We start from the raw sequence: 24,949 nt of genomic DNA, 5'->3' as shown, positions 1-24,949 counted from the left end.
CTGGTTGACTAAGCCAAAGCATAATTCCCAGAGACTTCCTCAGTATGAGGAAAAGTATTGCCAAGAAAAAAAAAAAAATTACAGGGGAAAAAAGTAAACAATTGTCTGGAATTCTAAGTAGTATGAGCCACACTGCTGCAATAGCAACACAAGAATTTACAAGGAGAGGGAGTATTTTTTCCACTGTTTATCACATAGAGATGCTTAAATCTTCATGAATAATATCTTCTGTGTAGTTTCTGATGTAAAACAACCCCCAGAACTTTAGAAAATTGAATTAGATGTCCAGTACAGCACATCTGGTGCTACACTCCCCATACATGTAGTACTACTGAAATGCCCTAGTTTAGAAAGTTCATCATCCCTGCTGTGCTGACCTCAGAGTTTACAATGACTGTTTCTGAACCTTCTTTCCTTCATGTTAGAGCAGGCTCCTACCAGGATTAGTAACAGTGCATATTTTAAAGCAGACCCTGATTCGTAGAGACTGGCAGCGTTTGTTCCCAGTTACAGTTCCAAAGTCCCTGTCACCACGGGGTTCCCAAGGAAGGCAAAGCAATGCTATGCACAGGAGCTGCAGAAGAGCAGGGAAAGGAAGAACATCTTAGAACACTTTAAAACACCTCAAACTCTGCCACAGCAACTTCCCCACTGGTTGAGTCCTGGAAAACAGCTGGTAATGGTTGTTCTAGGAGACACATGGAATTCTGTTCCATGCTAAAGGTCTGATCCAACCAGGCACCCTGTATCCTTGTTTCTTTCTGAACTTGATGTGAAGGGGTGGTGCTAATTGTATATCCAGTGTATTGATGGACTGAAACTGCAGCTGTGTGCTTTGCAAATTATTTCTCCAACTCATGTTTAAATCAGCACTGGAAACTGCTCAGCCAGTGCTTTGCTACACGCTCAGTCTACACCGAGGACTGTGATGGGCCATAAAAACCTCTGCAAATGATATTGTACACAGCAGTGCCAGTCATATCTTCAGCGTGGTGTGTGTACAATTACAGGCAGTTTCTAGCAGTGATCTTACTCTTAGTTTCTCAAGAATAAGAAAAAAAAACCAAAACCCAAGAGCAGATATTTGCTCAAGCGTTTAGGAAAGAATTGCCCCTTAGCCATGCTTCTGTGTTTTTGCAGACTATTGATCCATAACTTGGCTCATTTTGAGAAATCAGATTTTTATTTGTAGTGGAACACTTCCAGTGCAGTATTGCTCCACTGGAGCTAATGGTCAGATCCTCACTGGCTTCACTGAATTCAGGATGTAAGTTCATCCAACAGCTCTCAATTTTTCCCCTACAACTACAGTTCAGCTCTTGAAAACAAGACTGTGTGGAGGCCCCTTGCTAAGGCTATGAAAGGGTGATGTCTACTGAGAGTCAAAAATTAGCTTACAAGGTCCTATTTTGGTGTAGCCAAGAATTATGATATGCACACAATTATGGTGTTTAGTATCTTTATTGGCATGTCTAAAAATACTTGTATTTGCAGCTATTTTTTTCAAAATTATTTCTTAAAAATATTTTATTCTAATTACACATTTCTAATGCGATCTTCGTTTCTGTGTTTGCTCTCGTCACTGATGATGGTCAGTACTAGCATTTGGAGATTTGCTGCTAAGTCTGTAAATTCTACTGTTCTTCACTTCTGTATCAGCAGTGGGCTCACTGTACCTTCTTAAAGACCTGCTTACACATGACTCCACACACTCTTATTTCCTAAGAAAAGAAAATAATTAATTAAAAAATACAACTTTTACCCAGAACACATGGCTTTATAGGTTCATGTGTATGTCCACCTTAATTTGAATCCACAATTTCTATTAAATTAGTTTGGGAGGCTCGTACATACTTTTGCTTATTTTTCATCCTAATAGAAAACCTTTTTTTTTTTCTTTTTTTTTTTTTTTCCTGGTACAAGATGGAGTAAGAGAAGTTATTTTGGGACCCCTGATCTTAAAGGGCCAAATATTGTGCATTATTCTCTATTTGCAGTTTATGCAACTGCTTAGATCTTTGAAATGGGCATTCCTATTTTGGACAGATAAAGAAGTGGAGGTGGGTTTGACCAGACAGACACAGGCTGAAGGTCCACTCTGGCAACACAGAGATCATGGGACTAAAGCACAGGTGTACACAAGAGTTATCTGGGTCTGTAAAGCAGCACAGCAGAGAGTCCTGACTGAACCTGAGCACACTGGATGCCTAATGCTGCCTACTGTGTTCCCTAAGGGCTTTCCCAAAATCCCCACTTGCCAGGCATTGGAACCCTGTGAAGTGGGCAGGAGCAGGTGCAGTGATGTTCACATCCTGGCCTCTGCTTTGTGAGGGCTGCTGCTTTCACCTGGTGACCCTTCTCTACTGCTGAGAATACTTCACTTTGACCTGAGAAGTGCTCACAGATGTGTCCATGTGGGATTTGTGCATGTAAGATGTGTCCATGTGGGATGTGCGCACGGGTCAGCTGGTTTAGGTGGCAGAAAAATAGCACAGAAGGTGTCGAGGGACACAAAGACAAAGGTTATGCATGACCCAGCAGAAGGGATGGTTGTACTTCCCAGACAAGACTTTCAATAAAGCTGTGGGAGTACTTTGAGGAAGTTATGCACATTTCTAAGGGGGACTTACTTGGATAAAATGACATTAAAAACCTTACATTAAGTCAATAACCTTATTGGCATATGTTGCTGGACCCCAAGAGGAGAAAGTGCTTCATAATGAACGGGTGAACCAGGCAGACCAATCCACTGATTTGTTCACTACTCTATAGGTAACCCAGAAGAAGGAGTGTGCAATAAGGGCTAGGAGATCTGCTGACAGTGACAAAACCCTGTGGAGCAGGAGCAATCAATACAATAGAAAAGGGCAATAAAACTCAAAAGGAAATGGAGAATGGCCAAATAAGTCACTCACATAAAATAAAATCTAAGGAGGAAAAAGAACCACAAAGTGCAGAGCATAGAATGAAATGAAGGAAATAGGAAACAATAAACTACTAAAGCATGTGGTATCACTCTCTGCAGAACTGGGGAAGAATTAACACTTGGCTCATTGTGTAAAGTTCAATAGGATCATAAAGCCATCCAAGTATCAATTTTTTAGAGGAAACTGCTCATTTTATCAAAGCACTCTCAAAAGTACAAGCCCTAGTAACCTTAGCTGGTCAAAAATAAAGTACGAAATGGGACTCTTTACTGTGTTTTTAATGGAGAGAGTTACATTAACAAGGATCAGGGAAGTGAAGAGGATGTCTTTTGTAGTTCATGAAATATAAAAAGTGATAAAATTGAAATATTGGGGAGTGGAATCTAAAACACTTTTTGCATGAAGTAATTTTATTCTGAGTTCTGAGACAGATTGTGATAAATTTTACCAGTGCCAATGAGTACAGTGATGCCTGCATGAGCTGGCAGGTGTGACACAGAACCCTGCACAGCCTTTGGAAAGAGCCCCAGATCGGTCAGATTACCTTGGGGTACCCAGACTGGCACCAGACACATATTTGAGAAACTGAATCTCAATTTCTGGCTTCTGAAATCAACCTCTTGACAGGGACAAGGTGAGAAAGTGGTCTGGGCTGGAGGTCCATGGCAGGTTGAGTGGATAGCAGCACTCAGGACTAAAGAAATCCATACTGGAGACTACCTGAAAATAGTGTTTACTAGAGGTTTGGGGGTACTTTTGCAGATTTCATAGCTCTGCTACCGATTTGAATATTTAGGGAACATCCATTTAAGCTGCTGAATGCTAATAGTCCTGGACAGAAATGGAGGCTGGATTTTATTATCTCAGCAGGAAGACTGCCTTTTACCCACGCTGATGAGAGAGTGAGGCTGCTATAAATTGTTATAGGATAAAAGGATAGGCATCTTCTTTCAGGCCCTGTTAATTTAGGAAGATAAAAATGATGATCTGAAAGAACATACATTTCAAAAAACTTAATTGCTGTTTTAGTTCTGTAGGCTATAATGCAGTGTGACCTGTAATTATTTTAAAAGAACAATGATGTATTTTTCCCTCATTGTTGGGTGTGCAATTTCACCAGCTCCCATAGTGTGTATTTTAGAGACTGGGAGAGGGACATTCTGTTAAATGTGCGAACATTTCAGCCTGGCATGTCTGGACAGACAGTTAAAACAGACAGAGTAGTGCTCTGAAACCTTTGTGAGGTCTCTGTGAGGGACACAAAAGTGTAATGGCTCCAAAAGAAATTGTTGCTTTAGAAACAAGAAGTCAAATGCTGCACCAATACATAATTATGTCCAAGCAGGCCCAAACAACAGCACATCCCCTGCTGTGTTACATCCAACCATTTTAATAGAGTGGCATTTAAAACCTCTTACATGATCTTACCAGGTGCATTTTATCTCCTTCAATCCACTGGGTCCAACCACGACCTTCTTTTTCTCCGTTCTGTACACAAAGAAGTTTATCTCCGTCCCAAGATACAGTGGTCTAACAAAACAGACATGTTCAGTGTTACTGCAGTATTCTCTGGTTTTATGATTAGTTTCCATGAGGCAAAACTTATCTCTAATGTAATTAATAATTAATGTATCCCATAAGAACTGTAGAGTGTTATAATACTTAGGATAACTACAAAAGAAATGAGCCCAAACAGAAAGATGCTGCCCAACTGCCTGCCAAAAACTGGAAGCATGAGATAAAGTTGTTTAAATGCAAGAAAAAAAAATACCACCAAAATCGCTGATGATGAGAGCACACTGCTCCCTCCCTGCTGACAAACACAGGAGGAGAAGGGTCTGCAGCCTAACGCTGTCTTTACAAAAGGAGCTGAAAATTTGAGATTCAGTTTGGGTTTTCCACCCTAAGAATGATTCCCCAGCTGCTTTACCTGAAAAAAAATTCCCTCTTCCCAGCCTTATGGATGAACAAGGCTTTTCAATACTGAGCTGGGTTTTCCTCATGTCTTAATCTGCCTTCCTTCATGGAGCCGAGTGGTTTGGAAGCATCAGCAAACTGCTGACTATCCCAGCATCACACCTTTTAACTGAGGCTGGGGAACTGCCTGAGCCAGGACTGGCAGATGAGAGTGAGAATCAGCTGTTGCAGTATTCAGCACAGCACTTTTGTGAATATTGGTGCTGTCCTGAGTGGTTCACTAAAACTTGATTCATAAAACTACTTCAATGTATGACGGTGCATCCTGCAGCTTGTTACTCTGGTTAGTGTCTCCTGACACTTTGCCTTCCCATCTCCCTAAGATAAAGAGGAGCACTACTCTGTAAAATATTTAAAGAGGGGAGAGCAGTGACAATTTGTGCTCCATGAGGATAATTTAACATCGATTATTAGCACATGGCTTTTAAATCAGCTTGTTTGAAGTGACTCTGAGGACTAAATATGGAATTACTGTCTATCTTGTAAAAGCCTTCAGCCTCTGCCTGCGTGAGGAGCCAAATCAGGAGAGATGATGAATTCTGATCTGCCATTAAAGGAAACTTCTTGCATCCATCCTGTGGAGTTTCTATGAGAATTCAGCCTCCATTTTTCAGTCTGGGAATTAATGCCAGTTTAACACTCAGGAACTACGCAGTCCTATTTATTTAATCCGTGCATGTCACAAACAATTAATTCTTAAGTGATATCCTTGATAGCCACTATCTCTGAATGAGTACAGCCAGCAGGCTCCTACTGTGGGCAGCTTTAGACTAAACAAGCAAGGAAAATGAATCATAGAAAGAGTGCCAGAACAGATAATCACAGGCAGGGCATTGGTATTGTTCACACATAGTCTGTTTGCACCACATGGGGTCTCTGAAAGACAAACTCATGTGTCCTTCTAAAAATCTCTTCAATTTGGAAAATGCATTTAGAAATTCTTCTGTTCACTTTTGGAAAATGATGTATTTAAACCACGTGGCAGATAACATTTCAATGAAACTGTATCCTCTTAATGTGAAAAATGCTAATGCAGGAAGGAACACATTTGGGTAAAACAGTAGTTTATGTGCTCACCCACAATATAAATCCTCTCCTATATCTGTCTGACTCCTATTATTTGCTATCTTCTGTCTCTAAGTGGATGTCCTCGGATTCAAAGTGAAAAATGTTTATAAGCTAACATACCTAAGAATTTCTGATTCTGAAAATGAATATACCATGAAATAAGTGATAACTTGTACATGTGAGGGATCCTGAGGAATGAAGCCTTTGTACATGCAACTCTGCTTAGGAACTGCACTCGTATCCATTGAGTCTTAGCTCAGCACAGTTTAATTATTAGACTACCTTACTAGTTTTTGTGGGGTTTTGTAGGAATTCAAAGGCAATATACCATGACAAAGTGAGATCCAACTTTGTTTATCCAACTACTAATGCTCAAAGTCAGTTGTGAAAGTTATTAGGCCTGATAATATTCCCTGGCTTAGTACATTTGGGGGCAATCGACAAATATTCGTAGCCATTCAAGGAAATGTTAACTTTTTAGCCTCCAAGGGTGACTGAAATTGTTTCATCTCAGAAAACAACACACTTTTTTTCTCTGGCTTTCTTGTTTTTCCAGTCGAGATTAGATATTGCTTTTTGCAATTTGGTGATAACCACAAAGAGCATAATACCACAGACCGTTAACCAAGCTGCTTTATCAGACAGTGTTCTCAGTTATCATCCTCTGCCTTCCCTCAGAGAAATATAAATGCTGAGGGGATATGAGTAAACCATACAATTTCTGATTTTTCTATGTAGCTGTTTTGCTCTCAAGGTTATAAAGGACAGAATATTGCAGGAGAACATAATGTCCTTTTCTTTATTAGCAGAGCAACCCCTTTATGACAGCGAGGTTAATCAGCAGCACCTGTATCTTGTCTTTCTTTAGGTCAAACTGCAACGTCTCAATGTCTCTCTTATTAAAGACACACTAATACAGAAGACAGAAAATTCTCTTTCAACTCAGATTGAAACAATTTCTTCCTCTCTAAACATCTCCACTGAGACACACAGTGAGTGGTAGCTGAAGTCAGAGGTGCTGTGGCTGCTGCATTTGCTCCCTCCACCAACACCTAACACAGAGCAATGCCTGCCTTACAGCATTCCCAAACATTTGGGTCAGAACATAAAAATAATACTCCAAAAATACCACTGTAGGGCAAATGTTGGTATATATCATCTCTTTTGTTGTCTATAAGAGCAAAGATTTATTTGGAAAGACTGGATCAGGATTTCCCCACAGCGTAATCAGGAGCCAAGCACTTGAACAGACTAAGGCAGCTCTGCACGAGCCTGCAGTCGCTGTTGTTTTCCTCTCCTGGCACACACTATCAAGAAACACTCTACCTTTTATGTAAAGCTACTTTTCTGAGAAAAGTAGGCCTTTCTAATTAACCTTGTTTGCCCCCATTTTGGTAATAGTGTTACCTAAGGTTTGCCTGATTACAGGGACTGAGCCATGGCTGGAAACCTTTGCCAGGGTTTGGTGGACACAGCATGCCCAGGCAGGCAGTTCCTATCCTTCATCTTCCTCTACAAGCAAGAGGAGAGGCAGACTAACTCAGAGGACACTGGGAAGCTGCAGTTTCCTGATGGTAACAGAACCAAGTAGATGAAAATGTAGTATTTCTCTAAAACTGAAGATTCCTGGAGGATAAATGGAAGACATCATTTATTCCTTTTAATTGGGCAGTACATAATCTAGTTTGTTATAAGCATGCCTGAATTTTGCTTGCTCACTATCTGATCATCCTTAAACCTAAGGTGAATACTTCTTAGGTCAGATGCAGATAATTCTGTGGGAGACTTCAGCAGAGAATGGGGATTAACGTGCTGTTAAAAATACTGAAGGTACAGATGGAAAGGTAAGGGATTGAGATACATAAGAGTGAGCCTTGCCTTAATTTAACTCTTCTCAAAATCTCTAACCAACAATACTGCCCTTTTTTCAGACAACATACTCTTTGTTCTTGAGGAGTAACAATACGGAATGGAGCTCCTCTGGGAAGTGCAAAAGCCTTTGAAGCCTGGGAACATAAAAAAAGTTCAAGTTTTCTTTAGTTTTATGCTATGAATTCTGTAATCTTACACTTTTTCTGTACTCTGATACTTTCCTTTCATTACTCGGTCATTCACACACTTTCATTAGTGATTTAATCTCCTTGTGATATGAAGATTTCAATCCATGTGCACAGCAACACCACCTTCCTGAAAATTAAAGCTGGAAGAAATTATGGTTAAAATATTCTCATTGCTGTTTTCAGTTATGAGACAGGGTAGATTTATTAAATGAAATATTTAATAAAACCAAACCACATCACTGACTATGTCTTTGCTTTTTCTCTAGTAGCAGTAACAGTGGTGAAGTCTTGCACAACTCCAGCTTCCAGTGGCAAGTCATATTGCCCCACAGCCAGAGACAGTGACTTTTGTCATGTACTGAAATAGTCATCAAACACATTATCAGAGAACTTTGCATTTCCCAGCAAGGTTCAAGTGCAAACCCATTTGATGCTGGCTCTGCACAACCCTTCCCATTCCCCTGCTGGCAGTTCCTGCTGTGCCAGGTGCTCTGCTGAAGGTACATCACGTATTTTACAGGCAAATGAAGGAAAATAACTTTTTTCAAAGTAGTTCATGAACATTTTTTTTGTTAATGCTACATAGATTTTTGACACACTGCATTTACAAATAGGAGCTGCAGCCACCACCTTTCGTCAAAAACATGGTATTGATTTCCTGTCTGTAGGAGAACCAGGGCAGAACCAGCTCTGTTTCTCTCCCACTTCCCCTCAGTGTTGTCTCTATATATGGTGCAGCAAATGACTGCAAAGCTCCAAAAGTGCACTCCCTGCTCCATCTCAGTCCAGCAATTCCCTGCTTGTGAGCATGACATGTCATTTTCCAAATCTAATTATGATTTCAGAAGGATTAAACAATGGAAAGTCATTTTTTTTAGATGACACAGGAAAATCCAATTTGAGCTGTGTCCTGTAGAGTGTTTACAAATAACACTGAAGACAATATCCTGGAACTTTTGGTCAAACATGGCAATATATCCAACTAGGTATCCAATGGCTTCTCAAGATAAAGCCTTTTAATCTGTACTAAGTATCAAAGTGATATAAAACGCTCTGAAAAGCAGTTTGCAAGGGAAATTTTCATCAAATGAAGTGCTGATGGAATAAACTAATGTTGATGTCACAGCCAAGGTGTAATGTAGCTGTGAAGGGACATTCTGTAATGCTGTGGCCTGTGCAGGAGGCCCCAGCCATGCTCAGGGCTTGTCATCTTCTCTGTCCTCTAATCCCTTTTATCTCCTCAAATCTGTGTCTGGTAGGTTGGTGACAGAGAGGGAAACCACTGAGAAAACAACAAACCCAACAGAAAAATCAGTGTTTGGATTCCTGGATTTATCTCAGGAGCCTGTTGCTGGCCACAGGCTGTGCATGTTTAACCACACTGTACCTAGGGCATGATCAAGTCTTCTTTGCTTCTATCACTGCCAGCATTTCCATTGCTAGAATTGCTACAAAAGGGGCTTAGGATTGGACTGGCAAGTTCTAGATCAAAGGTGTCTGCTGTCAGACAGGAGCAGATCTTAAATGTTCCAATTCCTTATTTTGAATCCTTGCTCATAAGAGCAACAAAGGAAAGCAAGGAGTAAGAATATGTTGCAGGGAGTGGTGGAAAAGCTGCAGGCCATGCAGCTGACAGTATGTGGGAGGAGGAGTAGAATCAATATTTTGGACAGTGCATATTGCTTCATTTCTTAGACATGGTGGTTTTTTTTCTTACTGAAATAAAATTGCATCCAAATAATACAAAAATAGAAGAGTTGTGTATATCGTAAGCCAGAAAAAATGAAAAAAAGAAATAAAACCCAGCACATCCAATTCACTTCATGCAAGGATCAGAATCGATTCTAAGACGCTTACTGTTTAAATTAATGCGTATAATTGATTTATCCCCTGTGTAATTTTAGCAAGATGCAATTGTACATAACACTAATGGCTTGTCATTCAAAATTGGATTTGTTACATCTGGTTCTCAGCTTTTCAGCTGATTCTTTCTGATCGTACTTTCTGCATTCATAACTCTCAGAGCTTTTCAGAATTCTCAAAAAAGCTGAAGTGCTAAACCCATCCAAACCCACGTTCCCTACAGAGCTTCAGTATGCCAGCAGTGCTTTTGTGAATAACTGGCTCAAAAGCTTCTGATCAGTCTCGGATTTTAGACGTGAATCCAGCACTGCAAAATTTGAAGTTTATGACAAATTATATGGCAAAAGATTCATTTGCTATCACTGCGTGAATGTGCTGAGCATTTCACCTGCAGGCAATAAGCAGGGATGCCAAAAGAGCAGGCAGGGTGAAACAAGGCAGGAAAAAGGGAACAGTTCCTCTTTATTTAGGCACAGACAGGAGTTTGAGAGAGCTGAGAGAGCCAGGAGTGGACCTCTGTTCTCCAGACCTCAAGGGGATTTACTGGAGGGATTTTCTTCCTCCCTTGTGGAGAGCAGTTCGCAAAAGGTCAGAAATATCAACAGAAAACTACATGAAAGTCTGCCTCTTTTAAATTATTTAAAAAAAAAATCATCTGTGATTATGCCAACGAGGAGCTGGGGAAAACACAGCACTGCAGAGAGAGAGGGGGCACTAACTCTGAGAGAAGACAGTCCCAGCTACAGTGATTCCACAACAATGCTTGAGCCAACAAAGGATATGAGGAAATACCTACAGGCCAAAAAGGACAGCATGGGAAGGGTAAAGAAACAAAACAGCCCAACCAGAAGGATCAAGTAAAGACATATTGATGATCTTGCATCTTACTAGACAGGCACAATTTATTTTGAGTCTTCTCATCCTGTGGGGATCCCTACTGAAATTCCAAGTATTGGAATGTTGTTTGTTGGTTGTTGTTTTTCTAGCAACAAAGTCTTAATTCCAAAACCTACTCTGAACTAGATTAAGAGCTGTGAATTCCGTTTGTGTAACAGAAGAGCCTTGCCTAAACAGTTAAATAAGCTTCACGAGCCATGTGATTTTGTAACAGGGCTTTATCCTGACCTTGCAGTGGTAGAAATCAAATTATGTCCAGAACAACTAAATTTCATATAAACCAGAGAGGAATCTGTGTCACACAAGGCATTTTTGTTAAATAAAACTGCAGCTTCAAACAACTTGTCTCCCCTCAGTAGGATAAGACACATGTAACAGTCCTTATTGTGGCTGTCTTAAACATTAATTATTTTCAGGAAGCCACTTTATATGGTAAGATGGATGATGGATCTGATGAGTGAATTCTACAGCTCCCAAATCCTCACCCTACCCCACCCCTGCAAGTCTTAACTATGACCAGAAGTTATGTTAGTTCCAATAAAGGAACCCACTGGATAACTTATTCACGGTTATATTCTGCTTGCATTCAATTTTTTTCACTGACTGGTTAATATGTATTCTTTCCCATATTCAGTTTAAAATTCCTGCTGGTTTCTCTGTTTACCCGTTCCCAGTCATTGTCATTTCATTTCCTGCTCCAATGGAAGAAGAAAATTACTGCACCAGGCTCCGAATTACCGGAGCATCCCTCACGTGCTTGGCCAAATATTCAGTTCTGACGCATCTAACACTGCTTTCAGTTATCCAAGGAATTCTGCTGTTCTATATTTAGAACGCAAAATCTTCCTTGATTTTTTAAACAGGTCATTTGCCCTTACTCTCTGTCAGAAGAGAGCTTCATTCTGCAGAGTGTGAGCTAAAGCAATGCAGTCAAATGCTTGAACAGCAGAGGAAAATTAGAATGCAAAAGGTTCCTCGGACTTCAGCAGCAAAATGATTAGAAAAGTAAAAAATTTAGGAAGGTAATTTTTGCATCTGAGCTATCCCATTTTCAAGCTGCTTGGATTCATTGGGTGCAAAGACTGGGAATGTGAAACTTCAGCCTTTGTTTCAGCTTTTAAGATTTTTCAGTTAAGTTTTTCATAAATTTTTTACTACGTATTAAGCAAATACACTTTGAAGGCTCATATTTTCTGCTTAGTGTCAAATCCTGCCCTGACATATTTCACATTGCAGATGATTCCTCAGTTCCACTGTTTATTACCTGCTGATGAATGAGATATACCTCAGAGATGTTTTTCAATTAGTTGTTGTTTCAATAAGGTCTTGCCTCTTTTGTGCACAGTAAGTTTTTTCCACACTAATGTTTATACACGTGAAACAAAGTTTCATCCTTAGTGCAATACCTGAGACAGTCACTAAATTAATCACAATGAGAGATTACAGACATTATCTTTAAAACTGAGGAAATTTCATGATGAGACTGGAGCTTCACTAAGAATTAAGACAGCAGGATCACATACTCAGTGCAGGAAACACCAAAGCCAGAGTTATCCGTTTCACTTTAAACTTCTGTCTTGGTACACTTGTCCATCTGCTCTATGTTACCAATTAAAACCAGGAACAAACTTGTCAGAGCAGCACAAACTTTACTACATGGTCCCACTCACACCTCAGGAGAAAAAGTGTAACACAGTATTAATGTTCTAAACTTCCTTCTACATCTTGTGCTCCTTGTAATATTTGCCAAAAATAAAAGAGGTTCCTGGATGTGCAAACTTTCATTGCACCTCTGTACTTCAAACTGCCAAGTTTTCAACAGCCCTGAATATTAAGTACGATAGTCTGCAGAAACACTTCTTTGCTGGAGCTGCCAAATAAGGAGAGAAACTGTCACTCAACTTTTCTCTAGGAGATAAATCTCTGGGGGGAAGCTGGAGGAGAAGCCTGGCAGCTCTGTGGGGCTCAGTGAATGCAGATGTCTTAGGAGAGGAGGTTGTGCTGCAGCTTGATCCATACATGCTTGGACATGGCACTGATTCCAACTGCCTTCTTGGAATTACCTTGCACTGGGATCAGGGATCTCTCCTGTGTGGTCAACTAACAGAAACTGCATCTTTAACTAAGGGAGAAACTTTTGAGTTTCTCAGGATTCCAAACTAGCAAATGGTCACTTCCCCACAGAAACAAAATCTTCAAGAGTCACCTCAAACATGTGCATGCAAGAAAGAGACAGTTAAGGGTCAAAAGAAGGACAAACTGAAACTCCTGAGGTTTATCCTGCTCAGTTAACTCAATATCCAGAAAGTTCAGACAGGAGTGACCAACTACAAAAATGAAAGAGCCCTCACTGAAATGAAGGAGAGAGCCTGTACTGCCACAGGAGCATCCCCTCCCAGTGTCAAAACTTGAGCTTACTTCTAAAATAAGTGTCAGCAAAGATTTTTAGCCTTTTCTCATTATGGGCAGGATCGATTTGGAATTCCTGTAGTTACACTCTACCCTGACTGACTCAAGGATATGTTTTACAACCGAAAGGTGAACACAATTTCAGTGAATTACACACAAGATGTAACCTGTTTGCTGTGCTAACATTATGTTAACTCTAGTGAGATGATCTATTCTTCATTAAAAGAAAAAACGATCCATAGCTATAGGGTGAATTACCCTAGGTTGTTTGTGCTGCTCTCCTGATGATTGCTCTGCTATACAGATTAATGTTTAATGTGCAATTTGTCTTATCCATGTTACTTTGTACTGCTCATACATTGAGCTACTTGGATGAAACTTGCCCAGTGGTCTCCTCGGTCCACAGTATAAATAACAATAATTGATTCACAATCTCTCCCATTACACAGGCTGACTATTAATGATTAAGCCATTTATGGAGGCAGTTCCACAAGCCCCAGCTGAGCAAAGGAAATACCAGGAATGATGTTCAACCTTTGCTTTTATGGTGGTTTCCTTCGTAACACCACTCAGGGAGTGGTTCAGTATCTCTTAGAGCCTCCATGACCCTGCTCTCACAGGACTCTTTCTGCACCGCTTGCTGCTTAACAACTGCAAATTTTTCCTGATGTTTATCAGATTTGGACTGAAGTAATTTCAGAAAGACAAAGCTTCTTGTACTGTTTTGCCTTTGACAAACAGAGACCTCATGCAGAAATCTTTAATCAGAAAATGGAACTATTAGGTGTGACATGTTGCTACAAGGCAAGCAGAGAAGCAGGGATCAGTGACCTGAACTGTACGGCTGCGGCTGGAATTTGTCCTTGGAGGCCATAAAGAGACATGGAAGCCTCTGGAGGGTTTTGTGGAGCTACATCCCTAAATAATTCTTAACAAAAAACCCCATCAGGATTAGTGACTACCTCTGATTTTTTTGTTTGGTTTCTTTTTGAAAAGGCAAGAAGGTGCTGGTACCTTCTGCTTCCAAGGCTGAATAAACATTTTGCACTAACTGTAAGCAGATAAAATGTTTGAGTAACCTTTGAAAGTAGGGTGAATTAGGTTCTACTCCAAATCAAATAGCTGTTGTAGCGGCTAAAATAATCTTTCTCTAGTATCTTCTTTCTGGTTTCACATTTTGAATTCTTCCCTATCACTCAGTTTAGCAAAAAAGAGTAGAAAATTTTTGCTCATTACAAATAATGAAATATTTAGGATATTTCTGGGGAAATCAAGAATTCTGTGTTAAATCTGTTTAGCACTTTGAAAGCAGGATTAGGCAAGGACCACATTTCCCTGTCTTCTCAGTCTGATTTTTTGGCACAGTGGTTGCCTCACACATCTTGTAAGAAGAACTCAATGCAGGCACTTGCTAGGCAGCCTCAGAGCACAGAGACTTCTTACTGCCATGTGGAGGATGGTTTAGTCCTCCTTTAAATGGGACTTTAATGGCATTTAAGTACAGGCAATGCTCAGATGGGGACAGCTCTGTGCACACAAACATTGGGAGCAGATGTTCTGATGTTTGCTATCTCGAACCTGTACCCTCTGTAACAAGGTTACTTGAGGTAATCAGCAGGTAGCCATTCTTTTTTTTTTTTTTTTTTGGTCTCCACAATCTTTCCCTTTTCTGCCATGACCAGAGCAAAAGAAAATTTGCATCTCTTACTGTCAGATAAAACTATTGGCTTTAAATGGTATTACCTTTCAAAAATGGAAATCTATTAATTCTCTTTTATGTGATTTCTCTTCTATAGACCCTCCCGAGATAATTGTCTTTTGTTTATCAACTTCTTCACTGCAGAATATTGCCAGTGTCACGTTTTCAAACTAAAAAGTGAGAACTTGGTATTCTCAAGTTTTTCCCCTGTTAATTGCTATTTATCAGTCATAAGATAAAAACTACTCCTGGCAAGCAAAAAGAGCTCACAAGAGTCACAGCTCAGAGAGAGAGTCCTGTTTGTTCATTTCAATAATATTTGTGCTCCAGTAATTAATGTGTCTGCTCTAATAAATGCACATAACAATTTTTAAGTAATATATATTTGTAATTTCAATTAAATTACATGAATTTTTCAGGCACTTGCCCATTCTTACACATGGGGACTGGTGTTTGGTCCTGCAATCAGTGGATTTCCTTTACCATAAAACATAATCCAGTGAAGAGGTTCTGAGAGGGAACTGAGATGCCTTTTTGGCTAATGAATATCCCAGTATAACTGAGCAAAGTTTCACTGAAGTTACTGTTCACTCACTGATAAAATTGCTTTGTGCTCCTGATTAAAATCAGTAGGTACTGCAGGTACATCTTGGCCATCTGAGAAATACAGAAACAATTTTAGGAATAGCCCCACAAAAAGGTACCAGATGAGGTCTGGGAAAGGCCTCAGATTAGTAGGACTCTTGTTTGCCCGTGGTTACAGTTCTAATTCTTACCATGCACTTGCGATCATCCACCCCAGATAAATCCTCCTCAAACTCCTTTCCTATATCAAATTCCATGATGTAGTTTCTGAAAGTGCTTAGAGTTTTAATGATCATATGATCCCCGTTCTGAAGGATTTCTTTGTCAGGCTTTACCAAGTTTGCTATTTTTCTGACGGCAACATTTACATCTGAAAAAGAAAAAGTGTTATTTTTAATCCGGAAAAGTCGTCCACAAAAACAAGCTTGTCGCTTTTTGGGGAGAACTAGAAGGAACAAAGATAAATAAAATGTCCAGATCTTTCAGGCCAGACTTCTCATCAGGAAAAAGTCCACCACTGAATTCTTTTCTCATCACCTGGAATCTTAAAAAAATTTGTATTGGGCAATTCATAAGGCCTTGCATATTTCTCTAGAGATACTAACACAACATCAAATGCAGACACACAAAATTGCATAATGTACTGTACTGATTCTTTATTAAACACAAAAATGTTACTCTTTTCAAATTATGATTGTGTTTTTTAAAACCCAAAATCTGTCAGCTCTTCAGGCTATGTTGTTTCATCTCTGTTAATGCAAGCTTCAATATAATAAAAAGTAGAGGCTGATTAAGGCACAATAATTTTCCTTAAGGCAACTCTTAAAAGTGCATTCCTGAAGAAAATATTTCTCACAAAAATGATTTATGACTATACATGAAAAAAAATAGATTAATGTAAAGACCAAGGTGACATTTATTGATTATTTACTGAAGAAGTACAAAGGGAACCTTACCCAGTGCTTTCAGATACTCCTCAAAATTGTCATTGCTGACCATTTTCCAGTACCCATTGAAATCCACAGGCATCCCTACTTTAGGGAATTGTCCAAACCAAAGGCTCAGAAGCGTGTGCTGATTGTGCCCCACACAGCTCACTGCCTTTCTTTGGGCAAGCTGCAACTCTGGTTTCTTTTATCTCTTTTTCAGCCCATGGAGCTATGCAAGTCCTCCTAAGCCGATTATTGCTGAAGTGCTGCCTTTAAACCCTTCCACAAGGCTGAACCTCGGAGGTTTCCAGTGACAGCAGGATGACTTGATTCAAACTGAATGAAACTTTCACCTTTCCTGTAACTTCTGCAGGGGACATCCACTTTAACCTTATTACTCTGCATTTCTCTTGTCACCCAGAAAAAGAACCCTTAAAATAGCTTTAGTTTAGGAAATCAGCCAAAGCTACCCAAGTGCTTACCTTGTATGGTTTCTGAGGCAAAATCTTCTTTCTTGAGTATGTTTCAGCTACTTTGTATCTTCTTCTTTCCAGAAAACAATCACACAGGCTCTTTCAGTGAAAGCAATTTGGGTTTGGCTTTAATTCAACCTGTCCCCAAGCTCCTTAATTCTAGAGAACCGCCAGTGGAAGCTGTCTGGTCAGCTGAGGGCTCTAAAAGGGCCAGTGAGGTGGAATCTTGTATGAAGAAGCAGTGGTTAGCTCTGTATATTGAAAAATGCCACATCACTACTGAACACATAATTTAAGAAACTTTGAAACACAAAAATAACACTTTACAGAGTTTCTATATTCTTTGAAGGTGTCTTCTGTCAGAAATGAGAAACACTGATCCAGCACAACAGGCATCCAGCACAGAAGAGAACAGATTTTTTTGGCTAAAATTATGGCTCTAAGACTGAGCCCTATCAAATAATTTCATTTATTTATTTTCCACTGTGTATTTTCAAATGGAACAGCTGATGTTCCTCTTGCATATATTATCCACTCTGGGGCTTTGGTAACTACTTACCCTTGCAGAAGGCTCTGGATCAGAGAAGTAAAGAAACCCGCTTTGAACGTGGGGATGAGGATTGTCTGGAATTTGAGAACCCAGAGGCTCAAAAGTAACATAAGCTTTACATGTGTTTTGAAGTGCTCACACGAAAGAAAGATTTATTTCCATCTCTTGGCCAAACTGCCGAAACTCAGAAAGTTATTTAGGGTCTTAAAAAGTGAAATTTTAGGATGAGCATATAGTTAAACATATCTGTATAAAGTTACGGCTCATTATATTTTGCTGTTTCAACACTAAGCCATCTTCATGCTAAAACAGCCTGTAAGATCACAGTATTACAATTTAGGAAAGTACTATGTTTGACCTTTAAGCATTACTAAAGATGAACATTTATTATGAAGATCTCCTTTCTTTTACTTTCACGAGGAAGCTGTTCTTTCCATACTTCAGGCTGTGCAGCTGAGCATCCTGGTTCACTTACACCAGGATTCGTGTATTTAAAACACCACACCATTTCAAGAAGTTTCGGGCTGATGTGCTTTCTTTTTATTAACAAGAAACAACTTTCTGAAGGATTTTCAGTGGAAAAGCTCCCTGTGTGTCGAGGTCAGCCCCTCCAGCCATCAGTCCCTCAGAGAGGTTGCTGTTGGGCTGTGCAGTTTCAGAGGTTGCAGCAGGTCCCCCTCGTTCCTCCTCTCGCTCTCCTCTGTGTAGATGTTGTGCTGGGCAATGTAGGCTACGACAGGGTCTGGCAGGAGGTATTTCACACTCAACCCCCTGCACAGGGCAGAGCGGATCTGGGTTGCACTGATTTCGTTCTGAATCCACTCTTTCACCAGGAAGATGTTGTGCTGAAATCGAGTCAAAAGGTCTGATTCCCGGATAAACTGAGAGGGGTCAGAGCCAGCCCGGCTAATACAGACCAAACCAAACTTCTCCACTATTTCTTTGATGTCTTCTTCCTTCCAGAGATTGGGGGTCTTAAACGTCTGTAGAAAATCAGCCCCACAGAGCAGCTTTAATTCTGGTAGAACTGGAAAGATAACAGGAAATAAGAGATGTCTGTCCTTGCTCAGTTTTCTAGGAAGTTTATACTTAAAATTGGTTTTAACTCATCACTTCTTTTCCACCCTCTACCCATTTTAAAAATAATTTAGCTTTACTCCAGTTTGGTTTTGGTGATTTTTTCAAAAGGTTGCAAAAAAAAAAAATTAGATTTTATGTCTCATCACAATTACTTTATCACCTACTTCATCAGCACTCAGCATATTAAACATTATCAGTACAAAGGTAAAGGAGAATTCTTCCTCCACTCAAGCAAGCCAAAAGGGGGGAGAAACAAATAAAGAGAATTATGACAAACTGTATCTAATCAACTACTTTACAATAACCCAGCTAGATAAACTACCGAATTTTATCTCACTTTTAGACAAATTTGAATCAGCAGAATATTTTACAGATATTTTGTATCACGTGTCCATGACATTTTCACTCTTTATCTTGGAGTAATGACCAAGAAGGATACTTCACCAGGATATTTTTCTTTGTTTTCTCTCCATTTCTTATTTGCTCTCTGCTGCCTGAGCCCCAGCACAGAACCATCTCTTTCCTCAAATCTCTTCTGGGCAACTCATCATTATTCCGAGTATTTTTCAAACACTGACCAGGTATTTTCACAGCCTTGTATTCATGTGCATACAAATGAAGGGGAAGGATGGAGGCATTGCCTCCCACTTGTGGCTGCAGGTGGTTAACACATCTGCAAGTCTTCTACAAACACCTTAAACGAGCAATTCAGAAAACAAGAAACGTCCCAGTGATGATGCACAAAAAGCAGACCTTTTTTATTCTCTGCCAGCTGCAAAGATACAACTCATCAACAACCATGAACAACTGAAATGTATTATTCATGGCCAAGAGAGGCTGCAACACTACAGGAAAAACGCAATGTATCAAAACTCGAGCAGCACCCTAGCAAGTCATAGGGCCAGGGAATCTGATTAAACAGGAAACTGAGAACTGACATTGTTCCAGAACCTGCCATACTTTTGCTGTCAACAGAAGCTTTTCTGGCCAGAAACACAGTAAACATCAAGGCATCAGCATCACTGGGGTGGTATCTGTATACTTTGTCCATTTTCCAATACTGGAATTACAATTCTAAGTAACCCCTGTATTTTCGATACTTTTTATTCATATATTCTGTGCTTTGCAAAACAAGCAGGGCCACAACATACATCTCTGACACGGCTAAAGTTATGCTTATAAAACCAGGATTCAATACAGCTCCAAGGTCTCCTGTCTGAGTGGGAATTATTACAAAACACTGCACCAGCAGTTATATTGGCATGGCTTGTTTTTGGCAGGCAGCTCCAGCTCTCAACACTCACCAGCTACTCTGCTCAACTTTTTCATTATCAGTGTAATCTGGGAAAGCTGCACAGTTTTTAATACTACACAAAGAGTCATGTTTACAGTTATGAACCAACCTGGGTGCTGGCAAGAAAGGGAATCCCCTGTGGGTCTTTCCTTGGGATGTTTGTCTTCCATGAATTCCCTCTTGGACTGGAGCAATCTGAGTGATTCATTATAATGGTGCCTGCATTTAAAAGAAAGGCTTCTGTGTGAGATAATCCTCTCAGAGATGCAACAAAGAGATTACCTGGCACTTTCCCATTCTAGAACAGAGTCTGCCTTTATGCACTTTGGATTTGAATACAATTTGTTAAGAATCTGGCATATTCACTCTGCCATGAGATTAGTATCAGTGCAGTTAACATTTTGTGGAATTCACAAGCAATGTCCTTTAATGGCACTCTGGTTTTGAAATCCTTTTTGAAATTCTGCCATTATGGCAGTTTTGGTAGCAAAAAAAAAAAAAGAAAATCCATTACAGTTAAAACATTGTGGAGGTTTTTGCTTGAAATAGGATTAAATCACACTGCAATCATTAGATTTAATTTCTTGATTAAATACAACTCCTCATGATCATGTTTTTAGAACATGTGCTCAGATTTCAGGAGACATTTTTGTTCTCTCTCCTCCTCTTCTCCACAAAAACATGTTCCCTGAGTTTTCACCTTGTGGTCTTTCCCTTCATTTTAATTGAAAGAATTCTGAGAAACTAAAAATATGCAATTCTTGTAAGATTTCTGACATCTGCTGTGCTTCTAATTTTACTGAGTTCAGATGCATGAAGGCAGTCAAGGATCCCGTTGCCAGTTTTCCCAGGTTTCCATTACTTTATTCTTTTGCTGCTCCTGATCACTGGTGCCCCCCTGCAATGCTGGCATTGCTACCTCATGCAGGGACCTTTTCTTTGATCATAAAGGCAAGTGCCAGTGTCAGATCCAAACACCTGAACTCCCTTCCTTCCCAATCAGCATGTTCAGAACAGCCCCTGACCTGCACCATCCCGAGCCACGCTCAGGTGTTGCACATCTTGGCACCAACCAAACATGCTCCAGGAAACGAGCTCATGGTTAGACAGGACAGGCAGGCACAGACTCACATCAGTGTCCAATCTCTGTCTGGCACACAGGGAGCTGAAATGACCATCAGCTCCTGTGTAACTGCACCAAAGCAAAGATTCTGGGTTGCAAGGCACAGTGTGAATTCAGTGCCTGTACAAAGCCACAGATGACCCTTGGAATGTCTGATGTAAGGAACGAGTTTATAGTTTAGGGATTTAAAGTTGCCCTCTTCAAATCATCTAAGTACTTAAGCCACAGGAATAAGCTGCACGTGTGTCAAGGACCTGCACCCAGACAGGCTGCAAAGCAAACCCCAGTAATTTTTAGTGCTCAGCCACTGGTGAAAGAAACTGCACAGACAAGAGGTGAGGGACATATGGCAGCAGAGAGAAGGTTCCAGTAGCTTGGTCTGTGCCTTCCTACACTTCTAATTTTAATCCTGCCTTGTTGTAAACAAGATCCTATGTATAGTCAAGCACATTGACTGTGTACTGTGTTCTGACATTCTTGGGCCACGATTCAAAAACAAGAACACTTGGCAAAGAGCTCCCTGCAGGAATAACGTTACAGGCTCTGCAGAACCTGAGCTGCACAGGGGCCGTTCAGCAGGAGGGTTTCAAGGGCTGGACCACGAGGAGGGTTATGTTGCTGTAAAGATACACCAGAAAGTACAACCAACCTGCCAGTTTATTAAGCATTTCCTGAACTGTGTATGAAGCTCTGAATAACTACAGAACTCAATCATAAGCACATCTCAACAAAAGGTGGGTAATGCGGATCTTTGCCAATTCTTAATTAATTTTGAGTATATCTGCACACCAATCAAATCTACAGTACAAGAGGAGCGAATGTAGCTCTCTGGTTACTGACAGTACCGTTTCCTTGGCTAGGAAGGGTATTCTCAAACAGCAGGTAAGTGGAAATTAGCTCTATTATGTTCCCTCCTGCTTTCAAAATAAAAAAGCCTTGGGATAGTCTCCAACATTTCCATTCTCATTTAATGCACCACCGTAAGTGGGATATGAGCTTTGCTGCTTAAAATTCTTTTATGTCACCACTACTTGTGAGCCTTTCCAAAAATCCACAGATTTTGATGAAATGTGACATTTTTATCGCACTCAGTTAAAACAAGTACTGTAGGAAAAGGCCATTCATGTATCTCAGGACAAAATGTTCCTCTGCAGTTCAGCGTACAACTCAAAATACTGATGAGAAGAGACATTCAGGTACAATAATGATTTTTACCTTTGCCTGGCAATAGGAATGTCTATATCTGTACTGAAGTTTCCTACCTGAGGGAGCTCACAGAGAAGGCAACAATTGCTTCTTGGGTCTTTGAGATGGGAAGAATCTACAGACTAACCTTGAAAACACGTGAAGAACAACAACTCCACAATAAACCATTGCCTGTTTATACTTAGTAAGATTCTAGCTCTAAAACCAGCTCTTTTTTATCTTTTTTCTACCCGTGACATTTATAATACAATGGAAAGCACAAACACCCACATGAGCATTCATCAGAGTGCTGCTTCCCCCTTCAAGGGAGAGGGTTCAGCTTTACATTATGGGACTGGTTCAGTTCATTAATACAAATCAACATTAGGAAAGAAATTATTTAGGCTCATTTCTCTCCTTAACAAGCAGCCAGTGTTAACATTTTGTGAATTTAATCACAAAACTAGAGGTTCACTTTCTAGGCGGACAAGAAGTCTGGCTGTTCGTACCACATGGGTACTACTTTGCCTGAGCAGAAAATCATACATGTAGGTTTTATTTACTGTACCTCTTCTCCTGAAGGACTCTGAAGTGGATTTACAGCTTACAAACCCAATCTTGCAAGCAGTACTGGCTTGGAGCTGTGCAAGATCAAAGCCTTTGTAAGTAGGATCACCTGATCTGTGAGGTTTGGGTCTGTTTCCTCTAGGGGAAAATAGTTTTACAGAACCGAAGTTTAGGACAAAAATCCCAAACCCAGCCAGTACTGCAGAATAGACCCTTAGCTGATTTCTCACACTGGGACATACAGTTGTGATTAGAGAGAAGAACAGGGTTTTCTGCAGACAGGGTGGCACTGTCAAGCCTTCCATCCCAATCCTATTCTGCTTCCTGGAGGGAAGGGGCAAAAGGAGCAAGTGGATATCTGTGTTCCCTCAGTGAAGCAAATAAAAGCTGAATGAAAAGTTGTTTTGTAAATATGTAGTGAATTCTTATGTATGCTTTTGTTAAGTAACAGGTCTGGCTTTTAATTGCTCTCACAGGAGCCAAAAGACCTTCCAGGGCAGTTGTTGGAAGGCACAATTTAGAGCCTTAAGCTACACGGACACCTGTTTCCACTTGGAAAATAACTTATAAAGTGGAGGTAGAAATGAAGAATCAGTGACAGCTCTTAGAGCACATTTGCTGTAGACACCCAGGAGATCTTTCAGTTTATCTGTTGACTTCTGCAGCACCTTGTCCTTCCAAAAGATGGTTTAGCACAGGAACTTTGTGTTTTCATACCTTGCCTCATAATGCACTTCTTACCAAAAAGGAAAGGGCACATTTCAAAGTCCTTGCATCAACTTAACAGGTTTGGGACAAATGGTTTAGTTTTTCCTTCCAGCACAAAGCCCCAGCAAACTCAAAGAGATTTTGAAGAAAACATCAGCAGTGATGAGTTTGGGTTTAACTTGCCATTAGAGTTAATAGAGACTTTTCAAGGAGGTGTGAATAGATAAACCTGGAGGCACAATAATGCTAACAAAGCTAATCTGGAATAGGGATGCTCCTGAAGAATTGAATTGTTGGTAAACTCTCTCACTTTCTGATTACAATCTCTATTACCTGCTTAGAGACTTAAGAACAAGAAAAACAACACGAGAGCCAAGAACTTTTCCTGCAGAACTCGTTCAGTGGCCAGAATTTTGCAGAGGCTTTCCACGTGCATTGAACTACTTAAAGGGCATTAGTGCAGGGCTGTGGTTATCACCCAGGTTTGGGGAAAGCTTATCTGCCTTGCACTGGCAAAGGAAAGTCTCCTGGTGGGGAATCCTGACTTCTGAAGGAAAGGGACGTGAATTTTCACTGCCCACAGGCACAATACTTTGTTTCACAGCAAATGAACACAACCAGACACGTCCTGCTTTGCCTGGGTGTTCCACAGGAATGAGGTCTGTGCATTGACCTGGCAGTCAGTGATTTCATAACGACAGAAAACAGACAATGTAATTACCTTAATACTTTGACTGTCTCTGTCCATGTCTCCTGCTCACTCTCCCATGGATCAACTCGAATCCAGTCAGATGTCCTCAGTGCTAGTTTAGCCATTGCTATCCTGTGCCTTGCTGAAACCAAGCCCTTCTTTCCGTAGTTGTCATTAACAGGAGACACTATGCCTTCAATCACCTGGTACCTTCCTTTTGAAAAAAAAAAAGAAAAGAAAAAAGAAAATTATGTCCTCTTCACAGAACCTTGAAAATTTAGGGTGGATAACACCTTGGGAGCTCATCTAGTCCAACTTCTTCAAAGGTTAACTGTCATGGTTAACTACAAAGTTATAAGACACTATTTACAACTTGTTTTGGGTTTTGTTTTTAATACATTAACAGCAATTAAAGTGCAGCCTTTCTGTTCCTCTGTGAACTGCTCATAATTGCTATCAATATGTTTATCTTGTTATATGATCCATAAAGGAAAGCTGGATGAACAGACAATTTCAAAGCAAGTAGAGATATGAATAATTTATGTTGCAAAGTACCAAATTGTTAGATATGATTAAGTTTCATAGTCCAGCAATTACAGCTTTGATACAGCCAGAGTAATGGATGACTTAACTAACACTACTTTGTTCTTAAGCATCTGATGTTTGTTTATCAAAATCATTGTGCCTTCTTGGGTTAAAGCAAGAATTATGGCATATTATTGCAGCTGTGATTAATGTGACTCAGACACATCAGAAGATTCAAGAACAAAGATGGGGCTAATGGAGTCTAAAATGAGACTTACAAACACCAGCTTAGCAGACACTGAAGTCCCCTTCTATCTGGCTGATCATGTTAATTAAATT

General features: G+C 40.1%; 2 protein-coding genes across 3 annotated transcripts in view; both read right to left on the bottom strand.

Moving 5' to 3' along the window:
- Positions 1-1,450: 1,450 nt before the first annotated feature.
- RBP1 (retinol binding protein 1) lies at positions 1,451-17,894 on the bottom strand. Its single transcript, XM_027884370.1, has 4 exons — positions 16,442-17,894; positions 15,677-15,855; positions 4,356-4,457; positions 1,451-1,721 (listed from the first exon to the last, which is right to left on the bottom strand). Exons 1-4 carry the CDS (start codon positions 16,512-16,514, stop codon positions 1,668-1,670), a joined length of 408 nt encoding a protein of 135 aa, XP_027740171.1. The 5' UTR covers positions 16,515-17,894; the 3' UTR covers positions 1,451-1,667.
- Positions 17,895-18,015: 121 nt separating this feature from the next.
- Positions 18,016-24,949, bottom strand: part of NMNAT3 (nicotinamide nucleotide adenylyltransferase 3) — a 21,221-nt gene continuing 14,287 nt past the window's right edge. For both annotated transcript variants that reach the window (XM_027884369.1, XM_027884368.1), the window contains exons 3-5: positions 24,116-24,299; positions 19,921-20,030; positions 18,016-18,464 (exon numbers count right to left, since the gene is read on the bottom strand). In XM_027884369.1, the coding sequence (XP_027740170.1) occupies positions 18,055-18,464; positions 19,921-20,030; positions 24,116-24,299 (704 nt within the window). In that variant the 3' untranslated portion in view covers positions 18,016-18,054. The remainder of the gene's footprint in view (positions 18,465-19,920; positions 20,031-24,115; positions 24,300-24,949) is intronic.

Source organism: Empidonax traillii, unplaced genomic scaffold (assembly GCF_003031625.1).
Source record: "Empidonax traillii isolate 1590-97213 ecotype Southwest subspecies unplaced genomic scaffold, ASM303162v1 scaffold143:size1492093, whole genome shotgun sequence".
NCBI classification, from domain to species: domain Eukaryota; kingdom Metazoa; phylum Chordata; class Aves; order Passeriformes; family Tyrannidae; genus Empidonax; species Empidonax traillii.
Note: the sequence above shows the minus strand (reverse complement) of the source record. Positions and strands in the feature narration are given on the sequence as shown.

Coding starts and splice junctions, on each gene's coding strand:
- RBP1 (XM_027884370.1), bottom strand. CDS start 16,514: ATGCCTGTGGATTTCAATGGGTACTGGAAAATGGTCAGCAATGACAAT. Junction 15,856..16,441: donor GGAGTATCTGAAAGCACTGG/GTAAGGTTCCCT, acceptor TTTCTTTTTCAG/ATGTAAATGTTGCCGTCAGA. Junction 1,722..4,355: donor AAGGAGATAAAATGCACCTG/GTAAGATCATGT, acceptor TTCTTTTCTTAG/GAAATAAGAGTGTGTGGAGT.